The 21,190-nt window shown below is 32.5% G+C and overlaps 2 protein-coding genes across 4 annotated transcripts; one reads left to right on the top strand and one right to left on the bottom strand.

Moving 5' to 3' along the window:
* The first annotated feature begins 6,694 nt into the window (after positions 1-6,694).
* On the top strand, positions 6,695-7,864 carry LOC133297079 (protein ALP1-like). The gene is made up of 3 exons (XM_061496146.1): positions 6,695-6,982; positions 7,073-7,298; positions 7,404-7,864. Exons 1-3 carry the CDS (start codon positions 6,695-6,697, stop codon positions 7,862-7,864), a joined length of 975 nt encoding a protein of 324 aa, XP_061352130.1.
* A 5,268-nt stretch (positions 7,865-13,132) lies between these two features.
* On the bottom strand, positions 13,133-20,955 carry LOC133297032 (inactive poly [ADP-ribose] polymerase RCD1-like). 3 transcript variants are annotated; one of them, XM_061496092.1, is made up of 9 exons: positions 20,724-20,955; positions 20,228-20,284; positions 19,899-20,018; positions 16,790-18,063; positions 16,120-16,361; positions 15,686-15,780; positions 13,806-13,949; positions 13,619-13,714; positions 13,133-13,410 (listed from the first exon to the last, which is right to left on the bottom strand). In XM_061496092.1, the coding sequence occupies exons 4-9, from the start codon at positions 17,914-17,916 to the stop codon at positions 13,354-13,356; spliced, it is 1,761 nt and encodes a 586-aa protein (XP_061352076.1). In that variant the 5' UTR covers positions 17,917-18,063; positions 19,899-20,018; positions 20,228-20,284; positions 20,724-20,955; the 3' UTR covers positions 13,133-13,353. The 3 variants fall into 3 exon arrangements, with proteins under 3 accessions (XP_061352076.1, XP_061352066.1, XP_061352083.1); XM_061496082.1 differs by lacking the exon at positions 19,899-20,018; XM_061496099.1 differs by lacking the exons at positions 19,899-20,018; positions 20,228-20,284.
* Between the last annotated feature and the right edge of the window lie 235 nt (positions 20,956-21,190).

The following is a 21,190-nucleotide window of genomic DNA, read 5'->3' as shown; positions in this document are numbered from 1 at the left end:
TTTCTAAGAAAAATGTTGTGATAAAATATTTTATAAATATTTAGTAGACTGATTTAAATTTGTTATCTCACATTAATTGTTTGCTTACAAATTCGCCGGAATTTAGAATATAGGATTGAAACTCACAACACTTGTTACTAGAAAAAATTTATTGAAATTTTATTGGTACTTACCAAAGAAAAAATTTATTGGTTGGTTATAATATTTCTAATTTTATATTTATATATATTATTTTATTTATTTAATTCAGATCGTTCAATTAATAATCCACTGATTAAGTGGTGACCCATTAATCTATTAACCTAACCGAGTCAATAGTTGATTCAAGTTTAATAATATTATACATTTATATTTTATTTTATTTTATTTTTTATAAAATTATTTGTATTTTAGGTTTGAATCATCCTTTCCTTTTTTTTAATTCAATACATTTATTATTGTGTTGATTCCTCTTTAATGAGAAAAGGGGAGGATGGAGCATCATTTTATACATATATAAATTATATTTTTAATTTTAATTGTTGACCTAATCGCATTTAATGACTTACATAATTAATAAATTAAAGTCTTGTATAGATGAATTATAGCAATAGAAACTTGTTTAGGCTTTGATTCTTTTTTTCTTTTTTTTGGGTAAACAACAGGCTTTCATTCTTTATCTAATAAAATAGTTAGAATAAAAAACATATTAAATTTTGCATGTTAACGTAATAGAATTGCATTCAAACTGTTAACATTAACAGCATAGATTTAATATCGTTGTAGGAGATAATTAATTATTTCTTATACAAATAAAAGTGTATGCGATTCATATTTTCTTTTTCTCTTCCTGGTCTTCATATAGCCCCACATAGACTCCACATACTTTTATGTGTGTCTCTCGGAGATAATTTTATCTCTTAAAAATGAAAAATATCAAACCCTACAAAAATAATGGTAGAAGAAACTATTATTTTATTAATAAAAATAATCTAAAGAAAAAGTTACATCATTTCAAGATCTAAGTTGTGTTATAATATACTTATCAATGAATGCCTACAATATTATAATACGAGCATCAACATGCAGAGAAAAGGAAGAAGGGGAATGAGAACCGGAAGTGAGAAAAGTGATGTATATACATCAATGAACTGAATAGTACAAGTTCGAGAGTTATATACAACAGTAACAAGCTAACAAGCTAGCGAGGTCTAAACAAACTGATAGTTAAACATAACAAACTCAGTTTAACTAAACTAACTAGCTCTGATGGTTAAGTTAGCTTTATCATATAAATTAACTTTAATCTCTTGATGAGCTGAATCCATTGAGCCTTGATGGTCAGGTAACACCCACCCCCCTCCTCAACAAGCTAGGTTGCACATCAAGAAGCCCAAGCTTGCAAAGAAAAGAATTGAATGACAAAGGTAACAAGGCTTTAGTAAAATATCCATCTTATAAGATGGATAAATTGTGAGCTCTTGGAGAAAACTTATTTCGGTGAGAGAGGAGAGTTGAGGCATATTATAATGACCCTAACATGTAAATTATGAAATTATGAATTGATTAAAAAATTAATCAGGATTAATTAATTATATGAACGGTCAAATTAAATGAATTAAAATCACTTTTGAAAAAAAGTGTGAATAGTAAAAGTTTTGGAGGGTCAAAATGCAGATAGGCAAAAATGCCCGGAACTTAAAAATAAATTAGGGAATATTACCACAAAAATATTATAAGCCAATATGACAAGTTTGAAACAAAGTTAAGTGAGCGGGATAGATAAGTCTTTACCCACTTAGATGTTTGAACTCACATTAATATGACTTTAACACACATTCTCCCCCTCATTCCTCTATTCCTCCTACAAACATGCCCTCTCCGAATCGAAGAAGAGCTTCTTCCTTTTCCTTTCCATAAAGCTCCCGCATTCACTCAAGAAACAAGATAAAACACTTGTCAATCTTTATCTTCGTCATACCCACTCATCTTTCCCACTTGAGAGTTGTATTTGAGTGAAGGAAAAACCCACCTAGTGAGACCATTTTTGGACTTGGCAAGGGCTGGTGTGAAATGGGAGTGTAAAAGCTAAAATGACCCTTCTTTCTTGGTTGTTGAAGCTCTCAAGGTAAATGTTATGACTTCTATGTTGGATTTCATGAAAATGACTTGAGTTAGGTTACGAAAAATTAGGGATTTCATTATTTGTGAGTCGGAGTATAAACTCATGTGTAGAAATGCATGCTAGGGTATTGAGAGAGATGTATTTTGGTGTAAATTGGGCATTATTTCGTGTTGGCTATTGTTTTGACCATATGTCGTGAAATATCTGAATGTGATATCCCGATAGGATATCCAAATATCCCCCGAGGAATATCCATATATTACCCTATTTTCTAGGGGGAACGATGGTTTCCCATGCAGAAATGTGGTTGTGACCTCTTGGATACAAGGAGTACATTTGAGGATATTGCTTCAAAAGGTAAATCTTTGGTCCTTGAGTTTAATCCCCTTTCTGTTCCACTATACTCCGAGGGTGGATGGTTTATATATATGGATGTTTTTGGAAATTGAGTTATGATATAATGCATTTATATGTATGTTTGTCTGTGTGTCACACAAGACAGTGTTTCCTTGTGTGAGACATAAGATGGTGTTTCCTTATGCTCAGTATAAGACGATGTTTTCTTGCGTAGTGCATACATTGTAGGTTCTCTGGCCAATAATATATTATTTCACACATGCATGAAATATATATATATATATATATATATATATATATATATATATTGATGCTTTATATTCGTTTTTACAGTGATTATACCTGCAGTGAACTTAGTGGTGAAAGAATCCTTCAAGGACCCCTAGTTTACTGAGATGTTTATCTCACTCCGTATGGGGATATACATATTTCAAGTACAGAGACTGCTGATGTTGGTGCATCTCACGGCAGGAGGCCAGGAAAGATATATTATATGACATCAGATCTTAGACTGTCTTTGATATATATATATATACATAATTATATATATATATATATATATATATATATATATGATATTATTTTGGAATATTATTTTGGAGAGCACAAGGGATGTTTATGCCATTTTGGATAGTCTATGCACATTTGTTAGTGACATATGTATAGACCTATGTTACTTATTTAATTACATCTCTTTTGGTTTAATTTATGTAATCATTTAATAACACTATGAGCATTATTTTGAGACATGATATATATATATATATATATATATATATATATATATATATATATATATATATGATAGCCTAAGCAATGGATTGCTAGGCAACATATTTTCTACATGTATAACTTGTATGCACCCTTATGACATGATAACTTGGAGAAGTAAGAAATGTATGAAATAGGGGGTATGAACCTTGTAAACAAAAGATATGACATTGGGAATAATGAGACTAATTAGGGGAATTGCAATAAATAAAGAAAATAAAAGTCTATTCATATTTTTACACAAAACTAACAGTGAACCTAATAGTTAGGTTCCGCAATTATTTCATTAAATATGTTGCGCTTATTACTATATCTATACTGGGTGCAGATGGAGTGTTAAACATATGACAAACACCCAAAAACTTTGAGATATAACAGGGTTGGGGGTGATTTTAGAGAACTTCATAGGGGGTATTATGATCAAGTAAAGGAATGGACAACTTGTTTATAAGGTAAATGACATGAGTGATTAAATAAGACCGGAATTGGAGTGATAACTGAGATTGGAAAACAAGAGCTCTAGAAACATTGAGAATGTGTTGGTGTTTCCTCTCAATAACACCATTTTGTTGATCAAAATTCCTTTATCTTGATAAAAGGAATACATTGCAAATTCTGCTCCATTATCAGAGCGTATACATTGGATAATTTTATGGAATTGGTTTTCAACCATTATAATGAAGTTTTGAAGTAATTTTCGGGTTTCAGTTTTAGATTTCATATATAAGGCTACCAAGAAAAGTCCACAACAATGGTAAAAAAATCTATGATCATGAACATATTGTATGGATTATGGCCCCCAAATGTCAACATGTATCAATTGAAAGGTTGAAGTGGTTTTAGTGTTACTATTTGTATATAGCGGTTTATGTTGTTTTGCAAAATGGCAAGTGTCACAAGGAGCAACATCTTTAATAGGGACAAAAAGAAATTTTATTGCCATTTGCTTTAAGGTAGAATGAGATACATGACCTAGTCTATGATGTCATTACAAGGAGGCATCATTATTGGTTATAGAATGGTTAAAAATAGTATAAACAGATTTTTTCATGCTAATGTCTTTTGTCTTGTTGCTGGTATTTGTCCCTTTATAGGAAGATATTATCACATATAATCTATCAGATTGATCAGCTAAACCAACCATCACATTGGTATTCATTTGTTTAATGAAGTTGTGGCAATCACAAAAGGTCAGGTAACATAGAATAGTCTTGAGCAATTTGCTAACTGGAACTAAATTCACACAGAAAGAAGCTACATATAACACATCCAACAAGGTTAAAGTAGGATAAAGATTAACAGTACCATAAGGGCATGTTTGGTACACTGTATAAGACCTGATAGTATAAGCTTATACTATACATTATGACATTTTCAGTTGTTTGGTGTGACATAGTATAGTATGAGCTTATACATCAGAGATTTTTAATACATCAAAATGATGTATAATTTAATCAGGGCTAGGGGTGTGGGATTAGCCCTGATAAAAAAACGATGTATTAAGTAAATCCCACTCTTCCCTTTCTACCCCATTTCTGCTTCATCTCTTTTCTTCTCTATCCTTTCTCGGCAAGACGACGTTGGCAACCTTAAGGGAACAAAAGCAACTGGTTCAGGCCTGGGAGGAGACCTTTTTTACGTTGGTGGGGACGTAGTAGTCCAACTCAGTGACGAACTCGACGACCTTGCGATTGACGTATTTAAGAAGCTCGGCGGGGACAAGGCGGACAAGAGAGAGAATCTGGAAATAGAGAGAAGCAACATCAAGTTAAGCCCTCACTTGCAGTAGTTATAGTTCTGCAAATAGAGGAGGTAATTTCTCATTATTTTTTCTTCGAATTCGGAATGGAACAATTTGATGTTTGTGTTTGTTGATGTACCTGAAACATGTAATAATCCTAATTTTCGTGTTTGGGATTGCATAACGTAAGTGCTTCATTTGTGCTATTTGGGATTAATTTAAATTATTTTTCAATTGTACGTGTGTTTGCCTCTCGTTTTTTTGCTCAAAGAATAAAAGAATATAAAAGCATGTAAATTCAGGTTGCTGTTCGAAAATATTTGTGGGAAATGGAACACTTGTATTGTGATATCAGATGTTGATGGGACAATTACAAGGTTAGGAAATATCTTAGTTTTTCCAAATATATAGTATACTCTGACTGGGTACTGGTTAATATTTATTCTTTTGATAGTTCCTTGTTTTCCATTTTTATTTTGATCTTATCTTGCAAATAAAAATAATTGGGAAGTTGGTAGATACCAAAAAATGCTCCTTAGCAGCATTTTATATATCTATTGACACTGAGTAAATCAATGGTTCAATCAAACATGTTCTTCTTATATCAACGATAATAGGTCTGCACTATGATGTATTTCCCAAAAGCTTCCAAGTTCATGCTTTTTTTTTATCAAAGAGAAAGCATATCACACCCAACACTTTCTTAAGATATATGGCAGGGTTGGTTCTATATGCTATATGAACTACTCTATTTATGGTGCTGAACAAGTAGATGCTCCATGAATCCTGTTTCTTTTGAGCCTAGAATTTTTTTATTTTTTTTAATCTCATGGGTCTTCGTAGTGTGAGTTTAGTTTATAGTACTAATGGATACCAAGATCAGGTCATATGCTTGTTCAGAGAAAAAAAAGGCAATCATTGTTAGATTTTGTAGGTGGTGTGTGTTATATCTATTTAATAATATTGACTAGTAATTATATGCTTGTCAATTGAGGTCATCCATCATATTGAAGCAGAGCAAAGAACATGAGTAGTTCCATTTACTGATTTTTACTCATGAGATGATTGATGAGATGCCACAAACATATTTGTAGGCAATTAGGCATGTTCCTTTAAGCAAACTAAATAAAGCATTAAGGTCATGTGAATCCCAAATCATGAAAGCCGACTAGTATAAACCCCAACAATTGCAAATTAGTCTCCTAAACCACATTCAATTTTCTCATATATCATTACTTGCATTAAATATATCTTTCATTTTTATACAAGTTTTTTGTGATTAAGATTTATGTTTTTCAGAAAAACTTCCATTTTTATCACTACTTGCCTCACAATGGTATCTTGTTTATTTACTGTGCTTTCTTTTTGTGCAGGGGAAGTAGCTTAGAAAAAGATAAACTTGTCTTTTTTGTGATTTGAATTATATGGATCCTAATGAAAGGTTTGATCCAAATGGATGGCTAAATGACCCAAATGGATGGCTTAATGATACGACTGAGCTCCTTAATATCATGTCAATATGGTTGATGATGGAACAAGCCTTTTTGGAGTTAGTGATTGTATATATTGTGTCTTATCTACGTATGTGTTGCGCGGTTCAAAGACGACGTGAGAGATTATCACTAAGGCAACGAGCTATACCAAGGATAAGGGAAGAATCAAGGGTAGCATTCATAAGGAGGCTAATAAATGATGATGTTGCTTGTGTAGAACAACTCTGAATGAATACTTACACATTTCAAGTATTATGTTCTCTTGTACGTGTTGAGGGTAAGCTAAAGGAAGATGGGTTAGTATCAATAGAAGAACAAGTAGCTATGTTTTTACACATATTGGCTCACCATGCTAAAAATCGTGTCATCAAGTCTAAATTCCAACGGTCAGGAGAAACTGTTAGCAGATACTTCAATTTAGTTTTAAAGTCTGTGTTGAGGCTGCAAGAAATTTTATTGAAGCTACCAGACCCAGTTTCTGATAATTGCACTGACGATAGATGGAAATGGTTTAAGGTATGAATTATATTATTTTTCAATTTTGCATTATTTGTACTTATTTCACATGAATTAAATTGTTAAAAGTTGTTTACTTATCTATTACAGGGTTGTCTTGGAGATTTAGATGGAACTTATATTACTGTTAATGTTCCTGAGGCTGACAAGCCAAGATATAGAAGTCGAAAAGGTGAAATTGCCACGAATGTGTTAGGAGTGTGCTCACGAGACATGAAATTTGTGTATGTGTTGCCGGGTTGGGAGGGTTCAGCTTCAGATGCTAGGGTATTACGCGATGCAATTAATAGGAGAAACGACCTTAAGGTTCCAACGGGTAAGAACGTGTTGGTCATTTTATCACAATATATGATATATTGAACCTTACTTATTCTATTAAATAGGAAAATATATAATGGACCTTACTTGTTTTATTAAATAGGATACTACTATTTGGTTGATGGTGGATACACTAATGGGGATGGGTTTCTTGCCCCTTATAGGGGGACAAGGTACCATTTAAGCGAGTGGAGACATGGACATGTTCCGACAACTCCTCAAGAAGTTTTCAATAAGCAACATGCTCAAGCTAGAAATGTCATAGAAAGGACATTTGGGTTATTGAAGATGCGTTGGGCAATTCTTCGAAGTCCAAGTTTTTACCCCGTTAAAACTCATAACCGAATTATTATTGCTTGTTGCTTACTACACAATTTGATCAGGAGGGAAATTGATATAGATCCTTTAGAGATAGAGCTAGGTAACATGTCTATTGATGAGGAGGTGGACGAAGAGCTACATGATAGCATAGACACCATTCACACCATTGATACAAGTGAAGCATGGAGTGCTTGGAGAGATGCATTGGCTAATGAAATGTACAATGATTGGGTTGCTCATTAAGTCTATATGTAGTCTTTTTTTTATCTTTTGCATTTAAATTTAAATTGTACCTTAAAGTTATGCATTTTTATGTTTTAATTTGTTGAAAGTTATTATATACATATATGTTTCAAGTATGTAATTTAATTAACTGGCCTATGGTACCATGAGGCTTGTCAACTTCTCCCTACTAATCCATATTCAGTAACAAAAGCAACTACACAATTTTATCAAACATTATTGTTTTGGATGAACTTGTGTCTTTTTCTAAAAGAAACTGCAGGGGTATTTGGAACTTTACAAATCATGGTATTGTGACGTAATGTTAAGCACATTATGGACCGTAAAACCACAGTAAATTTGTTTTAATTTAATATATATATATATATATATATTAATGATTTTTAAAAAAAATATTGTAGATTTTTATTTTTACAATTTTTTTTGGACATAAATACTCATCAATAGGTTTTTATAAAAATTATATCATATGACATATTTGTAAAAATTATATAAATTCTTCATTAAAGGATATTTTTGTCAAAAATATTTATTTTTATCCTATATAGTATTATACAGTGTATTACCAAACACTGGATAGTATTATTTTATACAATACATTGTCTTATAAAATGTCGTGCCAAACGCTGGATAGTATTAAAATTTAATCAGGTCTTATACAATCAGGCTTAATACAATCAGGCCTTATACTATCAGATTTTTTCATGCTAATGTCTTTTGTCTTGTTGTTGGTATTTGTCCCTTTATAGGAAGATATTATCACATATAATCTATCAGATTGATCAGCTAAACCAACCATCACATTGGTATTCATTTGTTTAATGAAGTTGTGGGAATCACAAAAGGTCAGGTAACATAGAATAGTCTTGAGCAATTTGCTAACTGGAACTAAATTCACACAGAAAGAAGCTACATATAACACATCCAACAAGGTTAAAGTAGGATAAAGATTAACAGTACCATAAAAGTGAGTTGTGGTATGTGATCCATCGGACAATGTTATAGAAATATGATTAATTTTGGACATATGTGAAAAGCTGGAATAGAGATAGCTAATATGATCAGCGGCTTCTATATCAAGAAGCCAGTTGGAAGATAACTTACCTGACACAACAGTTGTGTTGGTGTTCAAAGCAGTGATTCAAACCAAATTTGTTAAACAAACTGGAGTTTCTTCATTACAAGGCCCAAAATGTAAGCCTTTAAGCAAAGTCTAATACTCATTTTGAGAAATAGTTACCACAGACTCTTGATTTTCAGCTACTTCAACATTTAGTCTAATACTTTTTTTGAGAAATAGTTACCACAGACTCTTGATTTTCAGCTACTTCAACATTATCAACAACATCTTATGACAAAAAGTTGGTAGTCCTACCAACTTCAGACTTAAAACTTAGAGGATATCCATGTTTCTGAAAATAAGAATCTACAGAGTGGTTGAGCTTTCCATAGTAAATGCAAATCGATTAAAAGTTGCACGTCCTTTACTCATCTGTCCAGAGATGCCACGACCCCTACCTCTTCCAAAACTTGTTCTCTATTGACTATCTAAAGAGCTAATAATCATGTTGCAATTCTGCCAAGCTAGAAATAAAGGATCATCCTCCAATAGCTGTGCAATTGTGCCTTCAACAAAACCTTTATTGCTCAAGACTGCCATAGTCATGGACCTCGCTCAAGAATGATAATTCCTCTCATATAGAGAAGGACAAACAAGTACCAACCCCGAACTTTCGCTCGGGTGGAGGAAAAAGGGATTTCCTGGATTCGTGTAAAAATCTGAAAGAAAATGGTTTGGATTCACCATGAATTCCAAAATCCACAATGAAAGATCCAAACAACAACAAACAGAGTTGCAATCAGAGAATCAGTGGAAGAAAAGTGATAAAATCTGATACCATCTTATAAGATAAGCATCAACATGCAGAGAGAAGGAAAAAAGCAAGCGAGAACTGGAACTGAGAAAAGTGATGTATATTAATCAATTAACTTAATAATACAAGATCGAAAGCAATAAACATCTTCTCTCAAAGGGGAGATGAAAAAATGAGATAAAGAAAGAAAGAGAGATAAAGGGGAAAAAGATTAAAATAAACCATTTGGAACATAGGAGAAAAATCAATCTAACCCTCCATTCTGCTAATAGCTTCTCTCAAATTTGTCCCAAGACACACCGTCGTCAATCTATATCTCACTCCATTAAGTCTTGTTTTACTATATTCTCCCAAGTAAGTTTCAATCTACATCTTCATCTCTTTGTGTTAAACTTTTGATAACAAACTTTTGTTCTTGCAAAGCATCCATGTGTCTTCTCATTACGTGCCCAAACCACCTCAATCTATGTTCTCTCATCTTTTTAGTTACTCATATCTTTTGTTAAATATCTTTATTTCTTATCTTATCTATTATCATATAACCATACATCCATCTTAGCATCCTCATTTTCGCTACTATTATTTTATGCTCATGTTACCCATATGCTAGCCAACATTCAACTCCATATAACATTGCAAGCTATTGTATAGAATTTTTCTTTAACATGAATATGTATTATGAGTAATAGAATTACATAGCTTGAACCAAAGATAAAAATATTGGATTATTTGTAATCCCATGCAAGTCTTTGGATTCTTGTTTTATCACCTCTTTTCCCCAGTGACGCATCGCTCTTAGTACTTCCTTTAAATAACGATAAACTATTTTATAAAATGTTGAAAACGATATGAAATCACGAGCATTATATGAATAAAAATATAACAAATTTTCCTTCTAAAAGCACATCACTGAGTCCCAAAGGTAACTCCCCCCGAAAAAATTAATAAAACGTATTTTTTCCATAACTCAAAGCAAATTGTTTCAGATCCATTTAATACCTCAATAATAAATTCACGACCAGTTAATGCAAATGTTCGAACATTAGTTTAATTCAAAAAAATTTGGTTGTAATCGCAAATCATATTAAAAATGCATTAGCTCACATAATTCATCATCGCTTGAATCAGATAGAGATTCATCACGGCTCAAGCATTGTTGTGTGTTAATAACATCCATTATAGCTATAAGTACCTGTCAATAATTCCATAACAAAAGAAGAGTAACATCCGTTACCTTTTGCTTCCTTATACACTAGAAGTACATTTAAAATTGAAATTAAAAAAATAATAACAACGTAAGAAATGTCATAAGATGAGAATTATGAGAACCTAACAACCGGATGTCATTTTGTAGTGCCTTCCAATACTTGAACGAATTCAGTACAAAAATTATTTAAATCATCTCAGGTACTTTCACTCCTTGTTTCAATCCATAAAGATCTCAGAACAGAATAAGTAAAAATCTAATTACATGCTCACTCCGGGATATGGGTATAATAATATCTTACCTAAGTATCTTACATTTATTACTTTTTTCCTTTAATTTTACCATGTACTTGTAATGCTAAAATCTGTCGCTATTAGGGGGTTAACGGACCGAGCCGAGTCGAGCTTTGATCTTAAAAGACTAAACCTGTGTTTAAATGTGTAAGCCTGATCAAGCTTGTTACCTGTTATGAATATAACTATCGACATGTGGCCTGGCTTATTTACAAAAAATAAAAACTTTGTTTAGCATGTTAGCTTGTTTAAAAAAATAAGACAACAAAAATATATCTAAACAGAATATACAATCAATAAAACTAGTAATTCCATGAATATTCATAAATTCAATTTATATCCAAACAACATAATATAAAACAAAATTATTCAAAAAGTTTGTTTAACCAATAAAATGGGGTGAAATAGATTGAGGAAAAAGAGAGAGTTATTAAAAGTAGTATAAAAAATATAAAATATAAAATATTATACTAAGCCAGTTTTAAAGACTTTAAGGCTGAGCTTTTAAATTTGAGCGTGATGCCTTTTTATTAAACAAACTTTTATGTAAGTCCAAGCCTGGTGCCAATAACCAATTTTGGACATGTAAGCTTAGGCTTTCATGAACCGAGCCAAAGATCCCTGAAATACCCCTGATTTGTTTAGCATCTCTAGTCGCTATCAATTGGGCTGAGAAACTTGAGGGCGTAATTGGTTTTTTCTTCTCTCCCTTTAGAATACCAAGTTGCTACTTTTATTTTTTATGTCAACCTTATGAAGAAGGAAAATATTGGTTCCTCCATTCCATAAGAGTAAGATTATACACAAAATCATTATTCTTTCCTCCAGTATAATTAAGCTATTAACACCGCGATCAACTACTCAAGTCTATAAAGCTTTTTTTATGGAACTAATGTTATGCCGGAGAATTCTTTTGAATTCACTTTTAATTAATAAAGGCTGGTTGTGCAGAAAAAGGTAGAGCTCCAATTAAAAAAAATCATTTTCTCCATAAAATGCTTCAAACCACCCACTACTTTTACAAGAAGTCTAATCCAACAATCAACAATTCCAAGCAATAGCTCGTTTTAAAGTGCAAATAATAATAATAATAAAATCCAACTACATAGTTTATACTATAAAATCCGAATATATGATAAAAATTTTGGACTCCGAATTTTAGTTAATGCGGATCAATCCGTTCTAACCCGCCAAAAATTGAGATAAAAGAAGTTGACGATTTCTATAAATAAATTGAAAATATCAATTTACCTATTTTATGGCTGATTAGATTAACCCACTAAAATAGTAAAAAAATTAAATTTTAAAATAAAATAACATCAAACATATCAAAATAAATAAGAACAAAACTTGAAATTTATGTGGGCAAATGATGCTTCTCTGACACATATTTCTACTGGATGAAAATTATGCGAAGTCTACCAACCACACGGTTTTTTAACTATACAGTATTTTCTATTAGAAAGACTAAATGCCTAATATTATTTTCTGACGATGTCTCTGTCGACAAAAGCAAATACGGTGATGCTAGGATCATTTAAGGTTTAGACTTTAGACGTTAAAGTGACAAGTGAAGTGTAATCATATAACATAAGTGTACCATTGAACGTAAAAATTTAAAAAACAAAAAACCCCAATCTATTTTAACCAGAGATGAATCTTCTCGTCTTAGTTGACAAAATCATATCTTACGAGAAAATCCTAATCATTCATGAATAATTCAATTATTACGATCTTATCATTCTTTATTCTAATATATTTTTCTCTCTCGTTCCCCGTCCCCATTAATTTACCCAAGAATGGTTAAGAAGAGGACCTATTCCAATTTTAATCCATCCTTGTGCGGGAAAGATTGTGGCAGTTGATGAAATCCAAAATTATAACCGAACCCGCCAAATTAAATGAGTTAAATGAATTGGTCTCCACGTGGTTCAAAATTAATTCAAACAAAGTTCCAATAGCAAGTACACATTCCAGGTCCAAAAGAGTATGAGAACAAAAGCAGATAGTTGTGTCCTAAGAGCCAACAACATTCACTAGTGTATTTTGACTCATTCAGCGTTAAGTCGACAAAGTTAATTCCAAAGTGCAAAGATCACCTTACGAAAAAGACCCTCAGACTTCCTTCTCGTTGTTTGAGTCTTTCAACGCACACGAAGATTTGGATGGTACCTGCAAGCAGCCAGTTAAACATTTAGGAGATACTACCACATGGCAGAAAACCATGCACCAGATTCCAACATTAAATCAGAAAAAAAAAAAAAAAAAATCTGGAAATAATAGCCCAACGGGCTTAACAGCAAGTAATGCCTTTCAGGTGTATAAATAATCACAGCAGAAGACAACGCAAAATATTTCAAAATCTCAAAGAAAGAAGTACCTTGCATTGAAGATTAGTTATTGTTTCCCTCAAGAGACTATCTCCAACAATCAACCTCAACTTCTTCACAAAATCATCACGGGCCATCTTCTTTGACTGGTAATTACAAGAAAACGAGAACATTATTATATACTAGTCATATTACATCATGACAAACAAAGGCATCCAGTGGAGCTACTTTACATACCCTGAATTGTTGATAATGCATATTGATAAGTTCCATATCATTGGGAGGAACCTCATTTGCGATAGCAGCAAAAAGCATAGGAAAAGGCATCCAAGGGGATTTCGGAGCTTTAGGCAAGCTAGCCACCACACCAGTAGCTATCCCCTGAGGTATCCAAAAATTCAAAATTGTTTGGACAATTCTCTTTATGGACAATAAAGTTAATCATTAATGAGATACTATATGCAATAATTACCGAAAGTGCATATTCCTTAAGGCAAACAATGAGTATCACAAGATCACAGGTTGAAAAGGATCACATATTACCCCAACAAGTAAATAAGCCATATGCAAATAGCACGATATAAATGGATGTTATAAGTATTAAATATAAAAAATAGTCCATAAGACAACTCTAAATAAACGACAGAAGCAAATGAGTGTGCCCTCTACTTGTGATCACTACTACCAAAAGTAACATTCACAAGAAACACACTGTTTACTTATCTTCCTCATAAACAAGACTCTTCATTCTAATTTCTACTAAAACAAAAATCCTATTTCAAAATTCTTTCGGAAGTATGAACTATCTTCAGGGTAATAAATGATCCACAATAAGCAGAAATAAATCCAGTAAGTTTAAAATTTTGGATCAAAGGTCAATAGCATGCATCCATTCCAAATTCAGATTAGACCAATTAAGATATAGAACAATAACAAAACCTTAAGACTAAAGAACCTAAATATTTAGGTTTTGCCTTGACATTGAGACTAATTACAACATTACATAGGCTTGATAATATAAACATTGTTAAAAGTTTTGGATTTAACAAGACACTATTATATAATCCTTTAATTACCTCAAATTATCATTTTTTTTTCTCCTTGTAAAACCATTATATGTTTTTAATTTGGTCCAGGCTACAAGGTGCTTCCAGTGGTTGCAGTGCAATTTAGAGTACACATAAACGGAACTCAGTTTTGAATCCCTTATACTTTCATGTTAGGGTCAAACCAAAATTTCTAACCCCGGGTCCAGGGTTATATTTGCCTGTGGAATTCATGCTTTATGGTCTGATTTAGTCCCAAGTTTTGATTGGATAGAATAATTTTAAAGTTCTAATCCTTGAATCAGAATTCTATGAGAAATCCTTCTCCGAGGTAAAAAAATCTATATCAATGTAATACTTATTTTTTAAGTAATATGATTGATTTTGGATAAGACTATTTTCACTGGAATATGTTACGCAACACAAAGCTATCACATCCTCATCACCATTAACCCTTTTACCAGTCTGATTCTTAGGAAATTAAATATTATCCTAACTGTTGTCTCATCTAAATGATATTTTTCCTTCCGAAACCCTAATTTATATTTGCAACCTAGAACTGACCTGAGCTTCAAAATTGCTTCGGCAGTAACTATTTATAGCACTGAAAGCAACATACTATCACCCTTAATCACCACCCTATAACTTGCACACTATCTTACACCAGGCAAACCTTCACAGAAATTTCAATTCCACTATATTATTGTCATTAATCCTCTAAAAATTGGTAGACAATCTTTCAGATCCAGCCAGAATTTCTTCCAAGAAATAAAGGCATCAAATGCTAAGCTAACTGCTTTATTTATTTTGGAAAGTAAATAAAAAAATTATTTCTTTTACACCAGCCCATCTTTCAGAATTTCTTTCAAGCAGCCTTTATTTCAACCACAGTCATTTATCATTTTATCAAGAGAGAAATAAAAAAAGTAAAAACAAGAAAAAAAAAAGATATTTAAAAAGGTAAACAGATAAAGCATTTTAGATAAAAAGAGTTAAAAAATAGGTATTAACATTGCCTTTCACCAAGAAAACTTGGCAAATCATGCAATACTCAAATATCAAGCAACTTACGGTATCTAATGTAGAAGGTAACAAGCTCTTAGGACCTTGATCAGCTGAATTAACCTCAGAAACATCATTCTTACTCTCACCTCCACAAAGAAGGCCTGTAAAATGCATAAACTATTGGTAACCAAAAAGAAAAAAAATTCCAAAAGAATGGCACTCATACAGCTTAGCAGCAGAAAGCCAGAAACAGAAGGCTATGCCATTGAACAAGACTTCAAGTGATCTGTTGAATGTGAGGGAGCCCAACCACAAAGAGTAAACACTCCACCCAAATGGAAAAATCAAACCATAGATATCAATCAGTCAGCCTCTGATCAACTCATTAAGTACCAAATACCAATTATATGTAATACAAAAATTTAAGAGTTCTTATTTTTGTCAAGGAAAATATAAATCAAGAGTAAACATAAAAGAAAACTAAAGAAAATTTGTATCACCTTCACCATCAGAAGAGACCTTGAAACTAACAACAAATTCAGGATAAATGTGGGTGTTCAAGTTCATATTCCATACTATATAGTATCTCGGACTCTGAACGTCATCCACCCCACTATCATAGTCACCACTACTGGGACGAAACTGTCTACTGCCAGGACGGAGAAGCTCCATGTTCCCCATTATTACACGACACAGGACCAAGTGCCGAACACCATTTTCGTCAACATCACAATAACTAGCACTGTAAATAAGCCAAACTTGAATGCTTCTCTACCCATTACAACAGAAAAATCTAGAATATAAATACTAAATAATAACATAACAAAGTAGACAATAAATAAAACATCGTGATATAAATAAATATGGGAAAAAACTGTTATTTTGTATGTATATCAAAGATATAATAGAATGTTCTCAGGGAAAAATATATATTGATAGTTGACCCCAACAATAATTATAAAAAAATAAATGTATCAGGAAGAAAAGATATATTCTTAAAACTCCATCCTGAAACAAAAAGTTTAATTAGAAATAAAAAAAAAAAAAAAACCATTCATTTTTATTCATCTTGCTTTTCCCAGACAAATTTAAGCCTAGGATAAGATTATCATTATTATTAGAAGTATTTAAAGAGACTATTGTTTCAAGTTGGTGATAAGAAAACTCAACCTGGCATAAGGACAGGTAGCTGCAGCAAGATGAACACCAACGCCATGGGTGCATTTAGATGCTGATAGTCCACAATGACCAAGTCCATACTTAATCAATGTAGATAGTTCTTCTTTAGAAGAAGCAAGCCAAGCATATCGCACATTAGCATCCCCACGACAATTTTCTGTAATTTCAGCTTGCTTATGGAACAGCTCCAATCGCGCTTGCATCAATGTACTTGAGCAGCGGTAAAGCTCAACTAAGTCAGTACTACCAAAACTACTCATTCCATTAAGAAACATCTTCTGTACAGTATCCAAATCCAACTTTCCATGTACAAATTCATTACATGCATTGAACCCTACGTTTTGAATTTGCTCAATGGCTTCACCAACATTTTCATTGTTGATTTTATTACTGCTATACTCAATTTCTACATCATTTTGACTGCATGCTTGTTTAGCATCAGTTGGAATATGATTAACTAAAGCATTGGATTCTCCACTACACTCCCTCAACTTCGATTCATCCACTCCATTTATTTCAATATCTAAATGTAATTTTATTTCATTAGATTCATAAGGATCTTGAAATAATGATTCATGACTTTTTCCATCCTCCTGATTACAGGAATAAGGTACTTCATCAGAAACAGCATAGATTTCAGGGAAAAAGCAGCACCCTGTTTCGTCAATCCAAGCAATAGGTTGCTGCAAACCAGTTTTCAGGTCCATTTGATACATGTGCAAAAAATTCAGCACAAGATGATGGCCATTTAATTCTACCTCCATAGCTGCCTTCTTTACTTCAAAATCTTTCCTAACCAAGTCAACCACATCCTTAGGAAAGTCCATCCATCCACCATCCTGATAGAACATCAAACGTTCCGGCCTCCCACTCTTCTTATAGTTCAAATAATACCTAACTAAAGATCGTGCAGTATCAGTCCCACAGTTTGTCAGCTTTCTTTTATATCCGCCTAATCTCCTCTGTTTGACAATCTTGTTTGTTGGTGACACATATGACAGCCATTGAGGTGACCCTGATTGCGAAGCTTTATTTAGACATGCAGCATATTTAGCAGCCCGCTTTCGCTTCAGATTGAGAACAACCCTATCCAATGCCTTTGCGGTTTTTGTTTCCATTTCTATATACTAGATCAACATCTATAAACACGTTCAAATTTAAAAGCTCAGATGCAGCAGTCAAATCGAACTCTAGACCTTGAGCATTTTTGAATAAACTGTGGCAGTGACAATGAAGACCATGACATCAAAAATATTTTGCAGTCCCTGGATATTTAAAATTTTTGAGAACATTGAACAAATATATAGGATCATGTACTCATCATTACAAAGTTTGACATAATAAATACTAGGGAGTAAATCAATAAAAGTATTCCATGCATGACAAAACAAGTAATCTAAAACACTTTAGCTTTTGCAAGTGAAATTGCAAAAGTACTGTCGCCAAGAAGATTAAAAATAAAATAAAATCAATTGTCGAATTTATAATACTTAAGAAATGAGCAACAACAATCAAAAGACTGCATGTTAGTCTAAACTAGAAAAGCTTCAAACATAAATCATATAAATAAACAAGTTAACGTGAATTCATTCCAAGCCAAATAATTTAATTATATAAACATTTATCTATCTATTTATTCACTGTCTTATTTATTTTTCTTTTCATTCTATCTTTTTCTTGCTTTTTTATTTAGGCTCGCCGACCGCCAACCCCAACTAATTTGGGAAAGGTGATATTAATGTTGATCAAGCATTCCTCAACTACTTAATGTCACCTGATCTTCATGAGACCAATGTCGATAAAGTCGGTTAAACCTCGAGAAATACAAGTTAAAAGAGAATCCTCCACAGACAATTTCACAAAATTGATCATGTTAGAAACAACAATTTAGGGAGCCCAATTGAAATATGAATTTCAGCCTTCAAGATTCTTTCAAATGCCATTGTTTAATATTATTTCTCAACTGCTATACTTCTTTTGGAAAACTCCTCTAAAGTGAGTACAGGTTTTAGTGTGTTAAATTACAATTTAGAATTACAGTAAATACACAGTTACTTGCTCACTTTAGAGACAAACTCTTTAGAGAAGCCTTAACCATTTCTTTCTATCTTCTTCAATTGATAAATAAAAAATAGCACCGAAGTCTTCATTTGGTCATCTGGTCAGTACTTCTTATTTAATAGGGAGAAGGATATACCACATGCCACTTAGTTTTATGTTAACCATGCTTTCTCAAGTTTCAAGCACCATGCAAGTGTGATGTTATAGAAGTTAATACACAGCAGCTTAAAGATGGCTTAATATAAAAATTTAGGACAGTTTATTTAGGGTTACTAACATACTAAGCCTAGCCCAATCTTTCAAAGTCCAAATATAACCTTAAGGTCCAGACCTCATAAAAAGTTCACATGCTAGTCTGTGACAATTTAATACATTGAAAACATTTTAAAATCAAAATAGGCTGAAACATACAGCATAAAAACAGAACATGACGGAAGTTTCCCCAGCAACACATCATTGACTGTTGTATAAATAACACATCTGCTGGACATGGACTTATCATCTGCTGCCCAAGACATACATGGATACTTCAATTTTGCTAGATTTTCAAATACAGTTAGTTCTTTTGAGCCCAATACTTAGTAGCTTACTTCTCAGGAGTCCAATAAAATGAAATAGGAATGGAAATATGAACATGTCACATAGTGTACTCTTTGTAATTGTGATTCAGCAAATGCTCCATATAGGAGTCATAAACCATAAATGTGTGTTGAATGAAATAAACAGCAAATAAGAATTAAGAGAAACGAAAAGGAAAACTAACTAAATTATCAAATCCAATTTGTCCAATAAATCGAAAAATAATCCCATAATAGAGAATGAATGATGAATAGATCTTTGCTTATTTCCTCTGTACTTATCAGATATTATGAGAAACAAGTTTCAACCGTGCGCAGATATATTAGAAGCTAAGGCAACCTCGAAGAATTGTAACTAAATGCATCATTGAAATCTCCACAATCCATGAGAGGGCTATATAACATAACACCAAACTAGTACCAGTGATCAAAACTATAAAAAAGTAAAGCATAACAACAACCTTAAAACATCAAGAAATTCAGAGATCAGTCAAGATTAAGAAATAGGAAAAAGTTCAGCAATGCCTTGTAGTTTATTCCAGAATCATCTGTGCCCCTGGTTTTATGTATGACATATGTCCCTGTGGTTTGCAAAAAGATATGTTATTTTATCATATATGCCTCTGTGGTTTTTTACTTTTTACAAACTATAGGAGCATATGTGATAAATAAAAAAATGATTCTGAAGCAAACCACAAGGAAATTGATAAACTTTTCCTTAAGAAATACTGAAAGTTGACTAGAGGCAAATAAATAAATAAAAAAGAAAAAAAAAAGAAATTAAACATACCCAGCACTGCAGTTAGTTTTCATACTGTAAATGCTTCTCTCTGAAAGAGCTGTACCCCTGATCATAGAATTTAACAAAAAAAAAACAAAAAAAAGGCCATGGACAAATCAGGCGAAGCTATGCTCTTCCAAGGAAAATACATTAAAAATAGTATTTTATTTATTTTATATTTTTGCATAATTAAAACAACAAAATGATAGCTTTGAACAAGCACCATCAAATCAAAACACTGTAAAAAATAAAATAAATAAAACTCTTAATCAATATCACTCCCAGGTTTCAATATCACCAAAAAATGATGAAAAAAAAAAAAGTAAAATCGATTCAGAAACCCAGAACAATAGAAACCAACCCCGATCTAACAAAACCAAAGCCCCAAACGAGAAGTCAACAGACACTAAGATTTTCAAAACCCTGGAAATCATAACAATCATTCAATTTCTAAATTGAAAAGTATAAAACAAAATTGAGGAATTAAGAGAAAATTGAAAACTACCTGACTATAGAAACATACAAAACAAATAGTTACTTCTTTCTTTCAACTCTTTTTTGTTCCTACGTGAGTTTCCGTCATATATATGGTTTTCCAGATATATATGGTTTATCAGTTGAGACGAGAAACCCTAATGGGTAGAGGCGGAGTGAAGGGTTTATATACGACGACGCCTGAGAAGGGAAGATATTGAGTCGGTGGTTTTAAACGGCGCAACTCATTCGCCCTGTTGTCTCCTTTTCCAAGCAAACCATTGAAGAAGATTCGCGTTCGGGTTTTGATAACCTTACACGCATCAGGGCCCACTTTCCTCACCGCCTCAATCTAATTGGGCTGTGCTGGCGTGACTTGTCAATTGGGAGTATTTTTTTATTTTTATTAATTTCTCCTTTGCTCCATTAACAATCTGACCAGTTTAGTCCTTCCACATAACATCGTAAAAATGATAAAATTTTCTCTACATAGTTTTC

The sequence above is a fragment of the Gastrolobium bilobum genome, unplaced genomic scaffold (genome assembly GCF_033153095.1).
Source record: "Gastrolobium bilobum isolate Gb01-03AN ecotype WA unplaced genomic scaffold, APGP_CSIRO_Gbil_v1 utg22707, whole genome shotgun sequence".
Classification (NCBI taxonomy): domain Eukaryota; kingdom Viridiplantae; phylum Streptophyta; class Magnoliopsida; order Fabales; family Fabaceae; genus Gastrolobium; species Gastrolobium bilobum.
Note: the sequence above shows the minus strand (reverse complement) of the source record. Positions and strands in the feature narration are given on the sequence as shown.

Excerpts from the sequence above, each read along its gene's own strand:
- LOC133297032 (XM_061496092.1), bottom strand. The coding sequence starts at position 17,916 with ATGGAAACAAAAACCGCAAAGGCATTGGATAGGGTTGTTCTCAATCTG. Across the intron at positions 13,715-13,805 it reads TGCATTATCAACAATTCAGG|TCAAAGAAGATGGCCCGTGA; the intron begins GTATGTAAAGTA and ends TGTAATTACCAG. Across the intron at positions 13,411-13,618 it reads TAACTAATCTTCAATGCAAG|GTACCATCCAAATCTTCGTG; the intron begins GTACTTCTTTCT and ends GGCTGCTTGCAG.
- LOC133297079 (XM_061496146.1), top strand. The coding sequence starts at position 6,695 with ATGAATACTTACACATTTCAAGTATTATGTTCTCTTGTACGTGTTGAG. Across the intron at positions 6,983-7,072 it reads ATAGATGGAAATGGTTTAAG|GGTTGTCTTGGAGATTTAGA; the intron begins GTATGAATTATA and ends TATCTATTACAG. Across the intron at positions 7,299-7,403 it reads CGACCTTAAGGTTCCAACGG|GATACTACTATTTGGTTGAT; the intron begins GTAAGAACGTGT and ends TTTATTAAATAG.